General features: G+C 41.3%; 1 protein-coding gene across 2 annotated transcripts in view; it reads left to right on the top strand.

The window, feature by feature from the left end:
- Window positions 1–16,004, top strand: part of HMGXB3 (HMG-box containing 3) — a 58,378-nt gene that overhangs the window by 38,865 nt on the left and 3,509 nt on the right. For both annotated transcript variants that reach the window (XM_027841729.1, XM_027841728.1), the window contains exons 10-18: window positions 200–295; window positions 2,448–2,597; window positions 4,917–5,218; window positions 5,762–5,889; window positions 7,299–7,430; window positions 8,872–9,056; window positions 11,851–12,070; window positions 12,881–13,014; window positions 15,725–15,841. In XM_027841729.1, coding sequence (XP_027697530.1) covers window positions 200–295; window positions 2,448–2,597; window positions 4,917–5,218; window positions 5,762–5,889; window positions 7,299–7,430; window positions 8,872–9,056; window positions 11,851–12,070; window positions 12,881–13,014; window positions 15,725–15,841 — 1,464 coding nt within the window. The remainder of the gene's footprint in view (window positions 1–199; window positions 296–2,447; window positions 2,598–4,916; window positions 5,219–5,761; window positions 5,890–7,298; window positions 7,431–8,871; window positions 9,057–11,850; window positions 12,071–12,880; window positions 13,015–15,724; window positions 15,842–16,004) is intronic.

Raw genomic sequence — 16,004 nt, 5'->3', positions numbered from 1 at the left:
CAATTCATAATGAAGATTTTTTTTTTCCATTGGACCCACTAGAAATTATTTCCTAGGGTGCTTTCAGGACTTGTGACCCTGGCTAGACACTACATGTCATCTGAAAGTATTAATTAAAATACATTGCAGAAGTTTTTGTTTAACCTGCTAACTGAAAAATAAATGCATTGAAACCAGTTTTATCTGTTCTGATCCACAGCTACAAAACAGTCCTAACAGGACATCTCAGGTGAAAGTTGTAGAGGTCAAACCGAATATATTCCCTTCTTATAAATACAGCTGTACTGTCACACTGGTGAGTGCCGCTTTATGTATGAGGTTTGATATAGAGGTTTGGGGCAGGGTTGGGGAGAGTTGATTATTGATGCTGAAGTCCCAAGGGATTCACAGGGCTCTCTGAATTCCTTCAGGAAAAGCTTTGATTTTAAATGTCTGTGGCCTGGAGGCAGTATTTAAAACATGCTACTAAATTTTCTGGCTGGGATAAGTTGATAAGATGCAGACTAGTTGAAGTCCTTGGCTTTACTGTAATATTCTGCTCTAGCTGCACCATTGAGTAATCCTTGGTCCTCCAAGGTTACTTTTTTTTTTCTTTTCTTTTTTTTTTTAAGGCAATTGGGGTTAAGTGATTTGTCCAGGGTCACACAGCTAGTAAGTGTCAAGTGTTTGGTCTGAGACCAGATTTGAACTCAGGTCCTCCTGACTTCAGGGCTGGTGCTCTATCTACTGCACCACCTAGCTGCTCCTCCAAGGTTACTTTTCTCTTAAATCTCTCCAGGGCACTAACCTAGCCAAACACCTCCCTTGTAATAATGATTTTGGGCAGATTGACTGATGGTTTGATTATCATTCAGCCAATCCTGATATTGCTAGATCATCTGGATTCTTTGACTACCCCTCTGGAAAGCGAAGACATTTCAGAGATGAGTAAGACCTAGTTCTCTAAGGAGACTGTGTTCCCAGTCAGTGATTTTACTCAGGTCATCTGTTTCAGCTGATCTAGTTGTTCATTTAACATAAAAACTGTCACAGTGAATGTAAAGTAAGTGCTCATGAAAGGGGGCGTGGCTCTATGGAATGTTTTGGGACCCAGGCTGTGGGCTCACCGGAGGTCATTCTGCAAGCCTTTTTTGCTTTGTTCCTTGTACGGATGTCTACCCAGTGGAGTTCCTAGTAACTTGTTGTCATACTATTCTTGACTGTCAGAGCTACAGGGACCTGTTGTGAAAGAAAAGATATTAGGTAACATCTAACCAGGAGTCTCTTAACCTTTTTTGTGTCATGGACTCTATTGGCAGTCTGATGAAACCTATGGACCCCTTCTCTGAATGTTTTTAAATGCATAGAATAAAGTATGTAGGATTATAATGGAAACCAATTACATCAAAATACAATATCAACATTTTTTTTCCTTTTCTTTTTTTTCTTTTTAACATGTGTCTTCAAAACTTTGGGTTACAAATTTTCTCCCTTCCTCTCTCCCCACCCACCCTCATTGAAAAGGCAACCATCTCGATTACAGGTTATAGATGTGTAGTCATGCAAAACACTTCCATAGTAGTCCTGTTGTGAAAAACTAAGTATATTTCCCTTCATCCTATCCTAACCTATTTATTCTGTTCTCTCTTTTGACCCTGTCCCTCCTCAGAAGTGTTTGCTTTTGATTATCTCACCCCCCCATCTGCCCTCCCCTCTATAGACTCTCTGCTCTCTTGTCCCCTTCCCCCTTATTTTCCTGTAAGGTAAGATAGATTTCCATACCCCATTGTGTATGTTATTCCCTCCTTAAGCCAAATCCTATGAGAAAAAGATTCACTCATTCCCTCTCACCTTTCCCCATGTCCCCTCCACTGTAAAAGCCTTTTCTTGTCTGTTTCATGTGAGATATTTCACCTCCTTCTACTTTTTCCTTTCTCCTTCTCCCAGTATAGTCCTCTCTCACCCCTTGATTCTATTTTCCAAAAATCACCCTTTCGTCTTCAACTCATCCTGTGCCCTCTATCTATCTATCTATACATACATATAATTTTTTTCCCTCCCATTACCCTAATACTGACAAAGGACTCATGAGTTTTACAAATATCATCTTTCCCTGCAGGAATGAAAACAGTTCAACCTTAATAAGTCTCTTATGATTTCTCTTTCTTGTTTACCTAATATCAACATATTTTTAAGAAACAAGTTTGTGGATCCCAGGTTAAGAACCATTGATCTAGACCAACTTCATTTTGGTAAACTGAGACCCAGAGATGTGCCCAAGGTCACACTGCAAATTAGTGGCAAAGTCAAATGGGGGTGTTTGATTAGAGTTGAAGGAAGGCTGTATGTGACTGAGTTTCTTGGGAAAGAGACTAAATCAAATTATCTTAATTGCACTTTCTTTGACTTGCTGATATTGGTCATTCTGGTGTAGAGGTCAGCAAAGTTTGGATGTTATTTTTCCTCAGGACCTAGGCCTGGCAACATCAAGAGGCCGGGGAAAGTGTAAGAATCCCTCCTGTAGCTATGTCTACACCAACAGGCACAAGCCACGAATTTGTCCCAGCTGCGGCTACAACCTTGCCAAAGACCGAACTGAGAAAACACCCAAGACTGTTGTGAGTTCTTTTTTCTTCCCACCTCCTTTACTGCTGATCTTGGGTTGAGATTTATTATGGAAAGTCATAGTTGTATCAGACTTCAGAGTGTTCTGCTAGATCACTGTAAATGTCTTCTAGTAGTAAATGCGCAAGGTTATTAGGCTAACTTGTCAGTTCACACTTTGGCCTGCTATATGCCCCTAATTAGTACCTAGGATAAACCAAAGCAATGAATAGTAGACTAAGCCCTGCTATGGACTTTTGGGGGAAAGAACGGTTATTTTTTGTGTTTTCTGAGAGGTAATGATGAAAATATTGCTGAATGTTTGGAGTTCTGTTTCTGGAGGATTTCAGTCTGGTGCTGTAGAGTTCTTTTGAATTAAAACATTCTATATTCCATTTAGGCTTCAGTTTCACATTGGTTTTTATTATATAAAGCAACATCTAATTTTATTTTCTGCAAAATGTTTGAAAAGTTACTTTACCTGTGTTTTGGCCTACAGAAAGGCACTTTACCTGTATCACCAGCTTGAGTGTAGCAAGTTCTCACACCTCACAAGAGTTTGCCTTATTCGTTCACCAAGCGTTTATTAATTGCTGGCTATGAGGAGGGCACTGTGGTAGACACTGAGAATACAAAATTTAGATAGCCCTTTCCTTCATGGAACTTAGAGTCTTGGAGGGCTAGATGACATGCAAATGTAGTTAACTATAATGTGCTTCTATAGTGTGTATTTGGTGCATAACAAAATGCTATATGAGGTCTGAGGTGGGGAGTTGGATGGCGTTCCAAGCATATGGAACAGTGAGAGGAGCTATGAGAGCCCAGGGCTTGTTCAGGAGCTAGAAAAGAGTCCAGTTTATTTGGAGCATAGAATATTTATAGTGGAATAATATGAAATAAGGCTAGAAAAGCAGCCAGGAGCATGATTGTGGTGGGATTAGAATGACAAGCAAAAGGAGTTTGATTTTTATTCATTGGGCAGGATTTTGGTGTCCCACTCAAATGCAAGAATAGGAAATTCTCTTTCTGAGCTGTTGGTTCCTATAGTTAGCATATTTGTTTCTAGGCAAAGGCAGCTATGAGCATGTAGAGTTTAGGATCACTCACTGACAGAGTAGGCAAAAGGGAAGAATTCAAACTTTGGATCATAGAATTTGGGACTGGAAAGGATCTTAGAGATCATTTAATCCAATCCCTTCATTTTGCAGATGTTACTGTGGCCCAGAGGAGAGTCACTTAAGTCATAAATAATAGAATTTCTCTGACTACAAATCCCATTTTCAAAGAAAATAATTCTGGTCAGTGTTTCTGCTATTCAGGATAATTCTAAACCCTTCTCCCAACCTCTCAGCAGAGTCTAGGCCTTGAAAGACCTTTCTCCTTTCACTTAAATGTTGCTGGTTACCTTCCCATTTGAGTATCCAGGTTGTAGCACATAAATTGGTCCTTCCCCTTAATTAGATGGTTTCTTTTCTATGGTCAAGTAGAAATTACAAGAGACATCTATTTTGTTTAATTCTAGGACTCCTATCTAGGTAATTACAATGCTTGACATAGTCGAGGTGTGGCATGTAGGGCTACTTCAGTCACTCCCCACTGCCCCTTGGACTCAACTCACTCCCTCACCCTTTCTCTCATGACTTTGGAGGTTATAATGTGTGCCTGGATTTGTGCTCTCTGTCCTTAGGAGCCTTCTGGATGCTTCAATGCACTTTTTTATTAAAATTGCAATTTTATAACGTTATTAAACTCCAATGCAGTTTATTGTTAGCTGCTGTTGAGATCAGATAGTTGGTTTTTTTTTCAAACCACACTTTAGATCTTTGTAAAATGTAAATTAAAATAGACACTGGAGATGAGGAACTAATTCTTTTGAAAAACGTGGGGGGCGGAGAGAGTGTTATTCAGTACCATAAATCAGGCAATTTACTAAGTGTCCGTTATTGAAGTCTTGCTACAGCTGAATGGCTGATTTTGTTGAGATTCAGGAGGGAAATAGCAATGACGAAAATATAGTTTTGAACATGAAAACTTCTATCCCTACCTTTCATATCTAAACTTTAAGTCACCAACAAGTTCATAATGAGTTTATGGTGCTTTTATTCCACCACAGATACTGGAAAGAGTTAGCTTTACATACTTTCAGAGTTGATGGGCCAGGGAAAGGCAGTGTTGATGTTTCCTTGGGGACTAGCCCTTGAATCTATTCTAGAGAGGCTTATAAAGCTTTGGCAGCAAAGACCCACGGTCCTGGGCCTCCATAACTGGGTGTGCATCCCAGAGTTGTCCCATTCTGCCCTGACGACCTGGTGAACAGTTCCATCTCATCCCAGGAGGTGAGCTCGCCATCCCCCGATGTGCTGAACACAGCTGAGCCCTTGAGCCAGGCCCAGAAGGAGATCCAGCGCCAGTCCACACTACAACTATTGCGAAAGGTCCTGCAGATCCCCGAGAATGAGTCGGAGCTGGCCGAGGTCTTCACCCTGATCCACGAACTCAACAGCTCCCGACTCATCCTGTCCAACGTGAGTGAGGAGACGGTCACCATCGAGCAGACCTCTTGGTCGAATTATTACGAATCTCCATCCACGCAGTGCCTCCTCTGTAGCAGCCCATTATTCAAAGGGGGACAAAAGTAAGAGCCCCTTTTAGCTTTATCCTGGCCCTGCTTACTCCATCCTAGTTACACAACTGTGTCCTACCTTTCAAAGGCCTTTTTCAAGCCCCTTTATTTTGAGACATCTTAGTATATATACTCTGCCTTTCCTGAGGTTCTCTCCACAGAACTTATTTTCATAGAATTAGGTATTAATTCAGGATTTAGTATTTATCCCAACATCCCTAGACCCTAAGCAACATTTTGCCCAATTTGGAATTGACCAAGACTGAAACACACTAATAGAAACATAGTTTCAGAAACACCTCTTGGGCTTAGTTGAGTGTATGATGGGGAGGAACAGTTGATTTAAATTTAGTGGCGATGAGAAAGAGTGAATTTGTAGCTAACCAGCATTATAGATGGTCTGGAAAACCTTTTAGAGCTGAAGCTTTCAAAACCATTTCCTGTTTTTTCTACTAGTTCTTAAAAATATCACCCTGGTTCACATAACCTTGTAGCTACATTAGGAGTTGGTGTCTATTCTGCCTTTTTTCCCCTTTTTTCTTTTTTTTGCTTTAGCTCCTTGGCTGGACCACAGGAGTGCTGGTTGCTGACAGCAAACCGATTACAGCTGGTTACTGCCCAGGTGAAGATGTGTCTGAATCCACAGTGTCTGGCCTTGCACAGCTTCACAGACATCTATACAGGTAGGCAGATCCCTTCCACTCCAGCTGAACGCATACGATGAGTTCTGAAGTCTAATGCCCCAAACTGTTGAGGATCAGTCAGCCCTGTGGTCTAGTCCAGTCACTAGATCAGTGCTTTTCCATGGGATGGTGATGGGCCTTGAGTCCATGATATGAGAATTAATTGAAAGAACCAGGTATGTTTACCGTGGAGAGAAGAGAAGTTGAGGCAGGAGCAGGGGGTGATTGTTCTCTTCAAGCGTTTGCAGGGCTATCGTGTAGAGGAAGGGTCTGGTCTGTTTGATCTCATAAGACAGGACTTGAAGCGGTGTGCAGAAGGTTTAGAGACAAATTTAGCGTCAATGTCCAGAAGCATTTCCTCACACTTAGAACTGTCCAGGGTGGATCGGCCTCCTCCTAGAGGTGTTAGGGTTCCTTGGAGGTCTTCAGGCAAAAGCTGGACTACAGATTTGGGGTTGTGTTAGGGGATTTCTTTTATACATAGATTGGACTAGATAGATGACTAAAGTCTCTTTCAACTCTCAAATTCTGGGATTTTGTGGCAAGTACTGTGGCAGATACAGCAAGTAACATGTGGGAAATCGTGGGTGTTCTCTAATATTTTTTTTCTCTTCATAACCCGTTATCTTTGAAGCCATCTAAACTCATCTTGAATGTATTTTATAGTTTCATGCTGAACTACCACTGAAGGGATTATGGGAGCCCAATTTTATCTTCTTGCCATATAAAGTAGGACTTTCTTTTATGTCCTTATTGCCTCTAAATTGTAACTTTCAAGCTTCCCTAGAGATATACCCCAAAATTTAGTGAACAAGGCTCAGTTCCCTTTTCAAATACTGTTCTTGATTTTAAAGCTTTCAGTCATGTCTTAACCTTAATCTCTCTAGACTCAAAGGTCTGAATTGCCAATACTCAGTGTACATTTATTAAGTACCTACTCTGTGCCAGGCATTGTTCTAAGTGCTAGGGATACAAATAAGAAAGACAGTCCCTGCCCTCAAGAAGCGTACAATCTTACAGGAGTAAGATGGCACACAAAAGAAAGCTATAAAGATGGTGGGGTAGGGGGAGAGAGATATCAACTAAATCCCAAATGCCTGTAACTAGAGAGAAGAAATAAGGCCAAAGAAGTTTCAAGAAGAAATGCAGAATAAATCCTCTTGGAGCCATTCCTGTGTAAATGTCACTCAAGTTTAGTTAGGCAGAGAGGTACAGGTTTCTGTCTCGAAGACTAATCAGTGATTTGGGGGTTGAGAGGTGGGAGAAGGGGATTCTGAACATGCACTCTCTCCTGGACCTTGAATAACCTTAGGATAGGCTGACATTTAGGATATTTGGCACTCCAGAATGTGGTCCAAAAGACTGACTCTTTTTTTTTTTTTTTTTTTTTTTTGCCTTTTAACCAATAGGTCTCTTTAATGTGGGGAGCAAACTGTTGGTGAGTTTGGATCTGCTCTTTGCAATCAGAAATCACATCAAATTGGGGGAGGACCCTAAGGTGGCGATCAGCAGTGTCCTGGAATCAGTCCAAGAACAGACAGGTGAGGACTGAGATCTGAGTTCAGGCCTTGAACAGCAGCAAAGTTTTTGGCTGTGGAAGATGATTAAAGAAATCACTTTGAAACTACTGATATGTCTGAATGGAAGAAGCAGTCTGAAACTCCCTCAGATCCTATAGCCTAGAACTGAAGGAGAGCTGAGACACTTCTATTTGTGATTATAATGTCTGATAGTAGGTCTCTGAGCTATGAACTGCAGATTGTAAGTTCATAGGAAACTCACCACCCTACTTTTTCCTTGTTACGGTGACCAAGCCCAGCATGGTGGAGGTGACTCAATTAAATGGAAAACTCCCCAGCTATTTTTGTTGCCCCTCTGTCTCTTGTCATCCCTCTATTGCTCAACATAGGGAGATGACCATGAGCACATAGCCAATGAGTGACCCTTGTTGCTGTCCTGTGGCCTGCCTTTCTACCAGCCCATGGATGTGCTCATTGGCTTGGTAGGACCTCTTGAAAGGTCACAGTAGGTCTGTTAAGGTCTGCTTACTAGCCTATTTGTCCACAATATGATTCTCTATTTTGTATAAATCCTAGAGGGTCGTGGGCAAGGTCTATCCACCAGTAATAATGGTCTGCTCCACTTGTATTGTCCAGGTATCAAGCATTATAAAACTAAGGCGATAGAGGAAGCGGGCATCTCAGATCATGAGGAAAATCTGAGGTCCACTTCATTAGAAGGGGCCATGGACCCTGTAATAAAGTGCCATTGGCTCAGAGCTCTGCCTCAGTGGGTTTTTTTCTTGCAGATTGGACAATTTTGAAAACCCCCATATCCTTGCAACATAACTGAATTCCAGAAGGAGCAAGTGACCAGTCCATGGTTATATCATGAGTTAGCAGCCAAGCTGAGGCTAGAACCCCTGTGCAGCATTCTCTCTGTTGCTTAGTGTTCACACCCCTGATTTTGAAGAGCTTTCATCATCATCCTTTAGGGTTACCTGACTAACCTGAGTCATTGTGTGTTGTGTTAGAGTCATCTAAAATGCAGAATGTCTACTAAGACTCCTCACCTCAAGTTTCTTGGAGCTTTGGGTAAAGGGATTAATGGTCTAGAAGCTGTACCCCTATGCATTTGGGAACTATTCTCCTTGTGTTCCTTTGTGTTCCCCTTTTGTATCTTCTAAAGAAACTAAAATTGGTCCACATCTCTACCCATCCTTGTTTTGGCTTTCCTTATTGGATTAGAGTTAGCCCATGAAGTCAAAGCGAAGCCCAGGCTTCTTGAATCTTAGAAGACTAATATCCGTGAGGGTTCAATGGGAAGAAGACGCCCTTTAGGACTGACTTTATTTTCAGATCATTGTGCCTGCTTCCCAGAAAATAATTCTTGTTCCTAAAGGTCAGAGCTGATTCACACTTACTGCCTTAGAAGACATTTAATGATTGCATGAAATTCATTGTAACCTTGTTCTTGTTCCAGAGAAAACACTGGGTCCTGAAGAACTGAGCCAGCTCCAGGAGTTGCTATGCAGCGGCTACTGGGCATTTGAATGCCTCACTGTCCGAGACTACAATGACATGATCTGTGGTGTTTGTGGGGTAGCCCCAAAAGTAGAAATGGCCCAGAGGAATGAAGAGAATGTTTTGGCTTTGAAAAATGTGGAGGTAATGTGTTCTTTGCAAGATGCTCACCTGGTTTGACATGGAGCTCTTGGTGTTTTCCTGTGCAGTGCTCCAGTGGGAGCCTTCAGGGGCCCTTAGCACTGCTCAAAGGAGAGCATACCTTGGCTAGGCTACCTGTCTGCTCTACGACGAGAGAAAGAGCTTGCCAACAGGCCTGTTCCTAAACCTGCTCTTGCAACAGAACTGATTGGTAGGGAAGGACAAATGAAAATGGAGTCAAATTAGTAACCCTTGGAGCACGCTGTAAGGTTCTGATCTGGAGAGGGTAGTACTTTTTGAGCACTCATTGTGCATTGAATGTCCAATAGTCATCTACAACTAAACATATCCAGAAACAGAATTCCTCTTTTTTTTCTTTATTTTTTTCCCCCAAACTTAAACACCAAAAAAGAGGATTTTCATACATACAGAAGAAAACAGAAAGAGGATTCTATATGAAGCTGTGTAGTTCTATTTCATAGTGCTTACTTTCTTTTTTTTTTGGTAGGGCAATCAGGGTTAAGTGATTTGCCCAGGTCACACAGCTATTAAGTGTCAAGTGTCTGAGGCTGGATTTGAACTCAGGTCCTCCTGACTCCAAGGCCTGAGCTTTATCCACTGTGCCACCTAGCTGCCCCCATAGTGCTTACTTCCTAAAAATATGTAATATATACATTGTGAAAAATGTTCTATATGTTACTTTCAGAACTGTCCTACATTTCTTAACTTTCTTCTGTTACATGCATTTAAAAAATGTTTCAATGGCCCTCTTTTTTTTTTTTTTTTTTTTTTTTTTTGCTTTGGTAATTCAACCTCTTTCCCTCCTTCCCCCTGCCTAATTAAATAAGAGAAAGAAAGGGGGAAAACCCTTGTAACAAGCGAGTATAGTCAAAGCAAATCCACGTGGTGGCCATGTCCGGAATTATGTGTCTCTTAATGCTCTTCGTGTCCGTAACATCTCTGTCTAGAAGTGAATGAAATGCTTTATCATAGATCCTCTGAAGTTTTGGTTGGATGTTGCTTTGAAGGATCAGAGTTCTTAAATCTTTCAGAGTTGGGTGGGTTTTGTTTGTTTATTTGTTTTTACCTTTTATTGCAATGTCATATCCTTGTATAAATTGTTCTGGTTCTGCTCATTTCACTCTGTATTAGTCTGTATTGTCAGTTTTGGGTGGCACAGTGGATATTGGCACTGGACCTGGAGTCAGGAAGACTTGTTTACCTCAGTTTGCTCAGCTGCAAAATGGGGATAATAATAGCACCTACCTCACAGGGTTGTCGTAAGGATCATATGAGATAATGTTTGTAAAGCACTTAGCAGTGCTTGGCACACAGTAGGCACTATATAAATTCTAGTAGTAGTTGTTAATTTATTGTTACTATTACTGTTATTATTTTTCTGCTCTACCAAGGATTCTCTGAAATTGTTTCTTTCAGTTTTTACAATTCAATAATACTCTATTACATTCTTATACCACAATTTGTTCAGCCGTTCCCCAGTTGTCTGAGAAGCATTCTGAGGTGCCCCCTTAGATTCTATTTCATTTTTTTCTTTTTTCCCCCCTTTTAATTCTCCCCTTCAACATCAGCAAGTTTGTTTTACTTGAGGTTGTTCTCTCCTCTTGGTTATTCTCCCTCTTAACTTACCCCCTCTGATCTCCACTTGATATCCCATTGAGTTTAATGTATTAAACTACAACAAACTGTGTGTACGTGTTCATGTTCAACTGTCCTTTGTTTATTTCAGATAGGAGGGAGATTTATCTAATGCTAAACTCCCCTGACCTATTTCTCTTAGTTTGTATACTGCATCCAGGGCCATCTCCAGTCATCCTGATCTATATCTTGCCACTGGGCCCAGTCAGCTCTGGAGGAGATAGTGAGGCTGGTGACTTTGCACAGCCCTGCCTCACTTAAATCCAATTCACTTGCAAGTCTTGGCATCACCTTCCTGATGTCATGGACACCAGGACAAACAATGACAAAAATAGTCTTCTCACACACCCAAATTAAAAGAAATAGTAGGTTCTATCACCTTCTTTCTCATTTCTGCTCTAGTATATTCTTCCTTTTACCTTCTCTTCTCTTTTGCTTCTTCAGACCCTAAGAGCAGAATCATTCCACTCATTTTTTTCTCATTTAACTTCCTCAACTCTTTGAAGACATTTAACTTCTAAAGGGACACTTGTGGAACTACTTTTATCTAAAATGATTTGACCTATATTTAAGGTATAAACAAAAAAGTATGATTTAAGTGTTATTGCAAAGCTAAACTGTAAGCTGTGCTTATGCTTTTTACTTTTTAAATCTTATCTCTTAGTCTTTTCAGGGTCTTATCATAGCTTAGACCTCTCTTTTCTCTTGGCTTTTAGCCTTTTGTTGGCTGTCTATCATGAACATATTAATTATGCTTACTAACAATTTCTCATTACTCTGAGTATCCATTGGTCAGAAATTGCTTTTGATTTCCTTAGACCTTGCTAGAACCTTGCTAGGTTCAGAAATTCTAATACTGCCTCTTTAATCTCCTTCTCAATAAATGGAGAGACCCTTCTTCTTTACTCACTCTACCTTTTCCTTTTTGCTAACACCAACTGCTGCTTTAAAATTTATCCCCTCCACCCCACTTTTTAAAAACATTCTTTTTTTACCCTTCTGCAAAATAAGTTAGTACCTTCTAGCTCTAAGTCTTAGAACCTCATAATTATTAGGTTTTGAAATTCAGGTGATTAAATGGCTTCCCTGATGAGACTAGGCATTTACTGATTGAGTGACCATTTTCAAATTTATCTTTTAGTTCACTTGGCCAGAGTTCCTGGGCTCCAGTGAGGTGAATGTGGAGGATTTCTGGTCCACAATGGAGACTGAGGTGATTGAACAGATGGCCTTCCCTGCCAGCATCCCTATCACCAAATTTGATGCCTCTGTCATTGCCCCTTTCTTCCCACCATTGATGAGAGGACCTGTGGTTGTCAACACTGAAAAGGACAAGAACTTGGAAGTCCAGGCAGTTCCTGGTAAGGCTTTCTCAGAACCAAACATTTAAAGGGGTTGGGAGCTCGAGATTGTTTGGAAAACTAAGTTGAGATTGTAGGTCTGTCTCTTTAGGGCAAACTAGTGATAATGCCCAGCAAGTGCTTTTGATCCACAAGTGGATTGTGTCCATAGCATAGCATAATATTTCTAGAAAGGTAGTGACTACTGATGGAGTCTCTGCAAGGATTCCCCTACTTCTTCAGCTTTAAAAGCAGAGGTTGGAGAACAAAAATACGTATGGAAGAGGCTTCTAAGCCGTATATCAGGAGCTAAGTAGGAGCATTGAAGCCTTTGATGTCAACTTTGCAGGTACTTTCTGACTCAGAGATACAAGTCAAAGGTATATGAGTTATCTCGCCAGCTAAGGATTGATGGTGGAGTCTGGTTTTCTAGGTAATAACCAGGAAAAGTGAATGGAGTAAGAATTCAGTCACTGGGGTGCTTTCTGTTGTCTCTCAGAGCGTGGAAATGGGAAATTTGATCGACCAGTATGGTACAGCTTGTCTGAGTTCCCAGCCTGGGCTCGCAATCTGGAAGTAGGTCCCATCTCACGGGAATGTAGTCATGCAGATATGTTTTGAAGAACTTAAAATCGGAATAAAACGAGTGGAATGGCATAGTGATCTGCCATTGGTTCCTACCATAAGGAAGCATGAGAAAGTTCTGAGTTTTCATCTCCTTTAACTGCTGTGTGAGCCTAGAACACTCCCTGTTCCCAGCCTCGTTATTTTGCTCATAGCTGACAGACATCCTTCTGTCCTCCCCTGCCCACTGCCCCTGTCCTTTTACAGGTAATGGCAGCTCCCTGGTGAGGCTACTTCAGGAAGGCACTTTGAAGTTGGACGAGATTGGCTCCTATAGCGAAGAGCAGCTGCAGCACCTTATGGGGCTGTGTGGTATTCCCTGGGGGGCAGAAGAAACAAAGGTGAGCTGGGTAAAGAGATGGCACTTGGGAGCTTGGTTGCTTGCCCCAATCAGAATGAATGATTTTCATTGAATTTCATTGTTTAGAAAAGTAAAGCATGCTTTCCTCAATGGATGAACCTTGCCTTTTTCCAGGCACCGTTTCCCCGAGAGCTATTTTCTAAGGGATTAAAAAAGAAACTCCTAAGATAAAGAGAAGAAAAATGTCAAAAAGAAAATAACCCTAGGTTAGGTTTCCTAAGCAGGAGAGAAACTCTGCAGTTGCTTCAGTGTAGCCTGTGACACTGTCCATTACCATCTTCTCCTGGGTAATCTCTTCTCTCTAGATTTGAGTGATGCTGCTCTCCTGGTTCCTAGTCATGTTCATTAATCATGGATGTCACCCAAAGATCTAACCTGAGTTCTTTTTTCCCCTCTGTACTCTCTCTTTTGATGATCTCCTCAGCTTCCATGTGTTCAGTGATCATTTCTGTACAGAGGATTCCTGGAGCTTTACATCCAGCCCTCACCTCTCTCCTAAGCTCTTCTTGCATCATCATATGCCTTTTGAACATCTTAAATTTGATGTCCCATAGGCAGCTCAAATTCAACATGTCCAAAACCTTATGATCTTTCCCACAAGCCCTCCCCTCTTTCAAGCTTCCATATTCCTTTCAAGGGCACACCATCCTCCTTCCAGGCACTCAGGCTCACAACTCAGTGTCATCCTCCACTTCTCTCTTGCACTCACTCCACACATACAATCTATTGACAAGTCTTGTCATTTCTACCTTCAAAGCATCTTCCATATATGTTCCCTTCTCATTCACATAGCCACTGCTCTGGAGCAGGCTCTCATCATATCGTGCCCAGACAATTTCAGTAGCCTTCTGCTTGGTGTCTCTTACAGTCTTCTTAAACTTTAACTCCCCTCCATACATTCTTTGATTCAGTAACACTGGCCTTCTTGCTGTCTTCTGGACATAACACTCTATCTCCTGAGTCCATGTCTTCACTCACTGGCGCCCACCTTCTCCCTCCTCACCTTTGCCTTCTGGCTTCCTTCAAGATCCAGCTCAGATCCCACCTTTCCCAGTCTGTCCCACTGGTAACAGCTATCTGAGATCACCTTCTGTCTACTGGGTATATATCTTATATATGCCTAATTGCTTATGTGTTGTGTCCCCCATTAGAGTGGGAATTTCTTGAGTGCAGGCCCTCTATATTTACTTTATTTTGTATCATCAGTGCTTAGCACACTACCTGACATATAGTCAACATTTAATAAATGCTTATTGACTGACTGCCTTTCAGTCAGATTCTCTGCTCTCTAATCTGTGAAATTGGCCTCTGTTTCCACTTCCTCACTGTCATACAAATTCACTCTTGTCATGCAAGACTTTCACATTGCAAAAATCTCATTTTCATAACCTGAATAGAACTTGTGTTTAGAATAATCATTCCCTACCAGCTGTCTTATCTAGACAAAATATATACCCATTGCCTGTCTCTATATGAATTCCAAAAAAATCATATGCATTACACAAGACACAGACCAACAACATTGGATAGGAATGTACCAGATTTGCCACTTATATGCTGGTTAGGAACCCTTGACATACAGCTCTAGGGTTCTTAGAATTCCTCAAAGAACTGGAAGTGGTTAATTTCCTTCATGCCAATGAGAACCAGTAGTCCTATATCAGGTCTCCAATACTGAGAGGAAAGGGAAAGGTATTTATCACTGTCTTAGGAGTTTGGCAAATCTTTGTTTTTGTTTTTGTTTTGTTTTTAGAACATGTCTGGCTATCACCCCTGAGAGTTTGCTAGCAATCTTAGAATAACTAAAATTGTCTGAAGTCCCATCCCTGGTCAATTAGATTTATGTTGGTGTGACTCAGCAGTCACAGAGGAACTCTTGGAGACTGTTGTGTACAATATATAGGGAGCTACAGACTAGGCCACAGACACAGACTTTTAAAATGCCCCCCAATGTGTCTGACAAACCTCTTTGAAACGACCAAATGATGTGAGCTCAGCCTGGTGAGCTCTCTTCCACAGAGACTTCCTTAGAAATTGCCGAAGGTCTTCAGTACCAGGGCTTTGGGGCATTGCCATCTGAGGTAGGCATCAAAATTTGGGAAAGACATGAGCTTCACTCTTTCGAACTTAAAACCTAAACAGAGAGGAAGTCTCCTTTCTTTTGTCTACTTTAGAACTCTTTATGTTTTTATAAAGTAGTTTACATTGAAAACCATCCTCAAAATGTTCCTGCTGATGACCTACTAGTGGGAAAGAATTCTGGTGAGCAGCATTGGTGACACTGAGGACTTTGTCTACAAGGTGGTGGCCCCAAAAAGATTTACCAAGGCTTTGGGTGGTGGCACTGAAGTCAGCTGAACAATTAGTTATGATATAACTTGTTAGTTTTTGCAGATATAAAATACTCAACACACAAATATTTCATTTTTAATGACTTTTTTTTAAAACAAAGTTGTTTTATATCCCTGGATCTAAGTCTCCTTTTTATCTCGGGCTGTTTAGCACAGAGTGTTGTTGAGGCTAGAGCTTTATGGTTTGTATGACAGTCAAAGCAATGTGTGCAGCCCTACACAGCAGCACCCAGGGCCAGAGAAGTTCAGATAAGATCTCCAGAAGGGAGCATCACTAAGCAAGTCCTGGATCCAGATTCTGAAGTAGTAGTTTCTGTTGTCTTTCCTTTTGTTCTCCAGGATCAGCTCTGTTACTCCTTGTTGGCTCTCTATGAATCTATACAGAATGGGGGAGGAGCTAGACAACCTCCATCCCACCTTACAGGGGGCAAAATCTACAAGGTGTGTCCCCATCAGGTAAGAAAACATCAGGGTTGTTAGTGAGGGGAAGGTACTTGGTTCCTTGATCATGGAATCATTAGCTGAGTAAGCAGGAGTAGCAGAGATGGCTTTGAGATTCACCTCCTGGTCTTTCTGCAGAGATGTTAAACCATCTCTTTTCTAGAATAGCACAGAATTG

Source organism: Vombatus ursinus, unplaced genomic scaffold (assembly GCF_900497805.2).
Source record: "Vombatus ursinus unplaced genomic scaffold, bare-nosed wombat genome assembly UNPS02014863.1, whole genome shotgun sequence".
In the NCBI taxonomy this organism is placed as follows: domain Eukaryota; kingdom Metazoa; phylum Chordata; class Mammalia; order Diprotodontia; family Vombatidae; genus Vombatus; species Vombatus ursinus.
The sequence above is the reverse complement of the archived record's forward strand: the minus strand, read 5'-3'. Positions and strand labels throughout refer to the sequence as shown.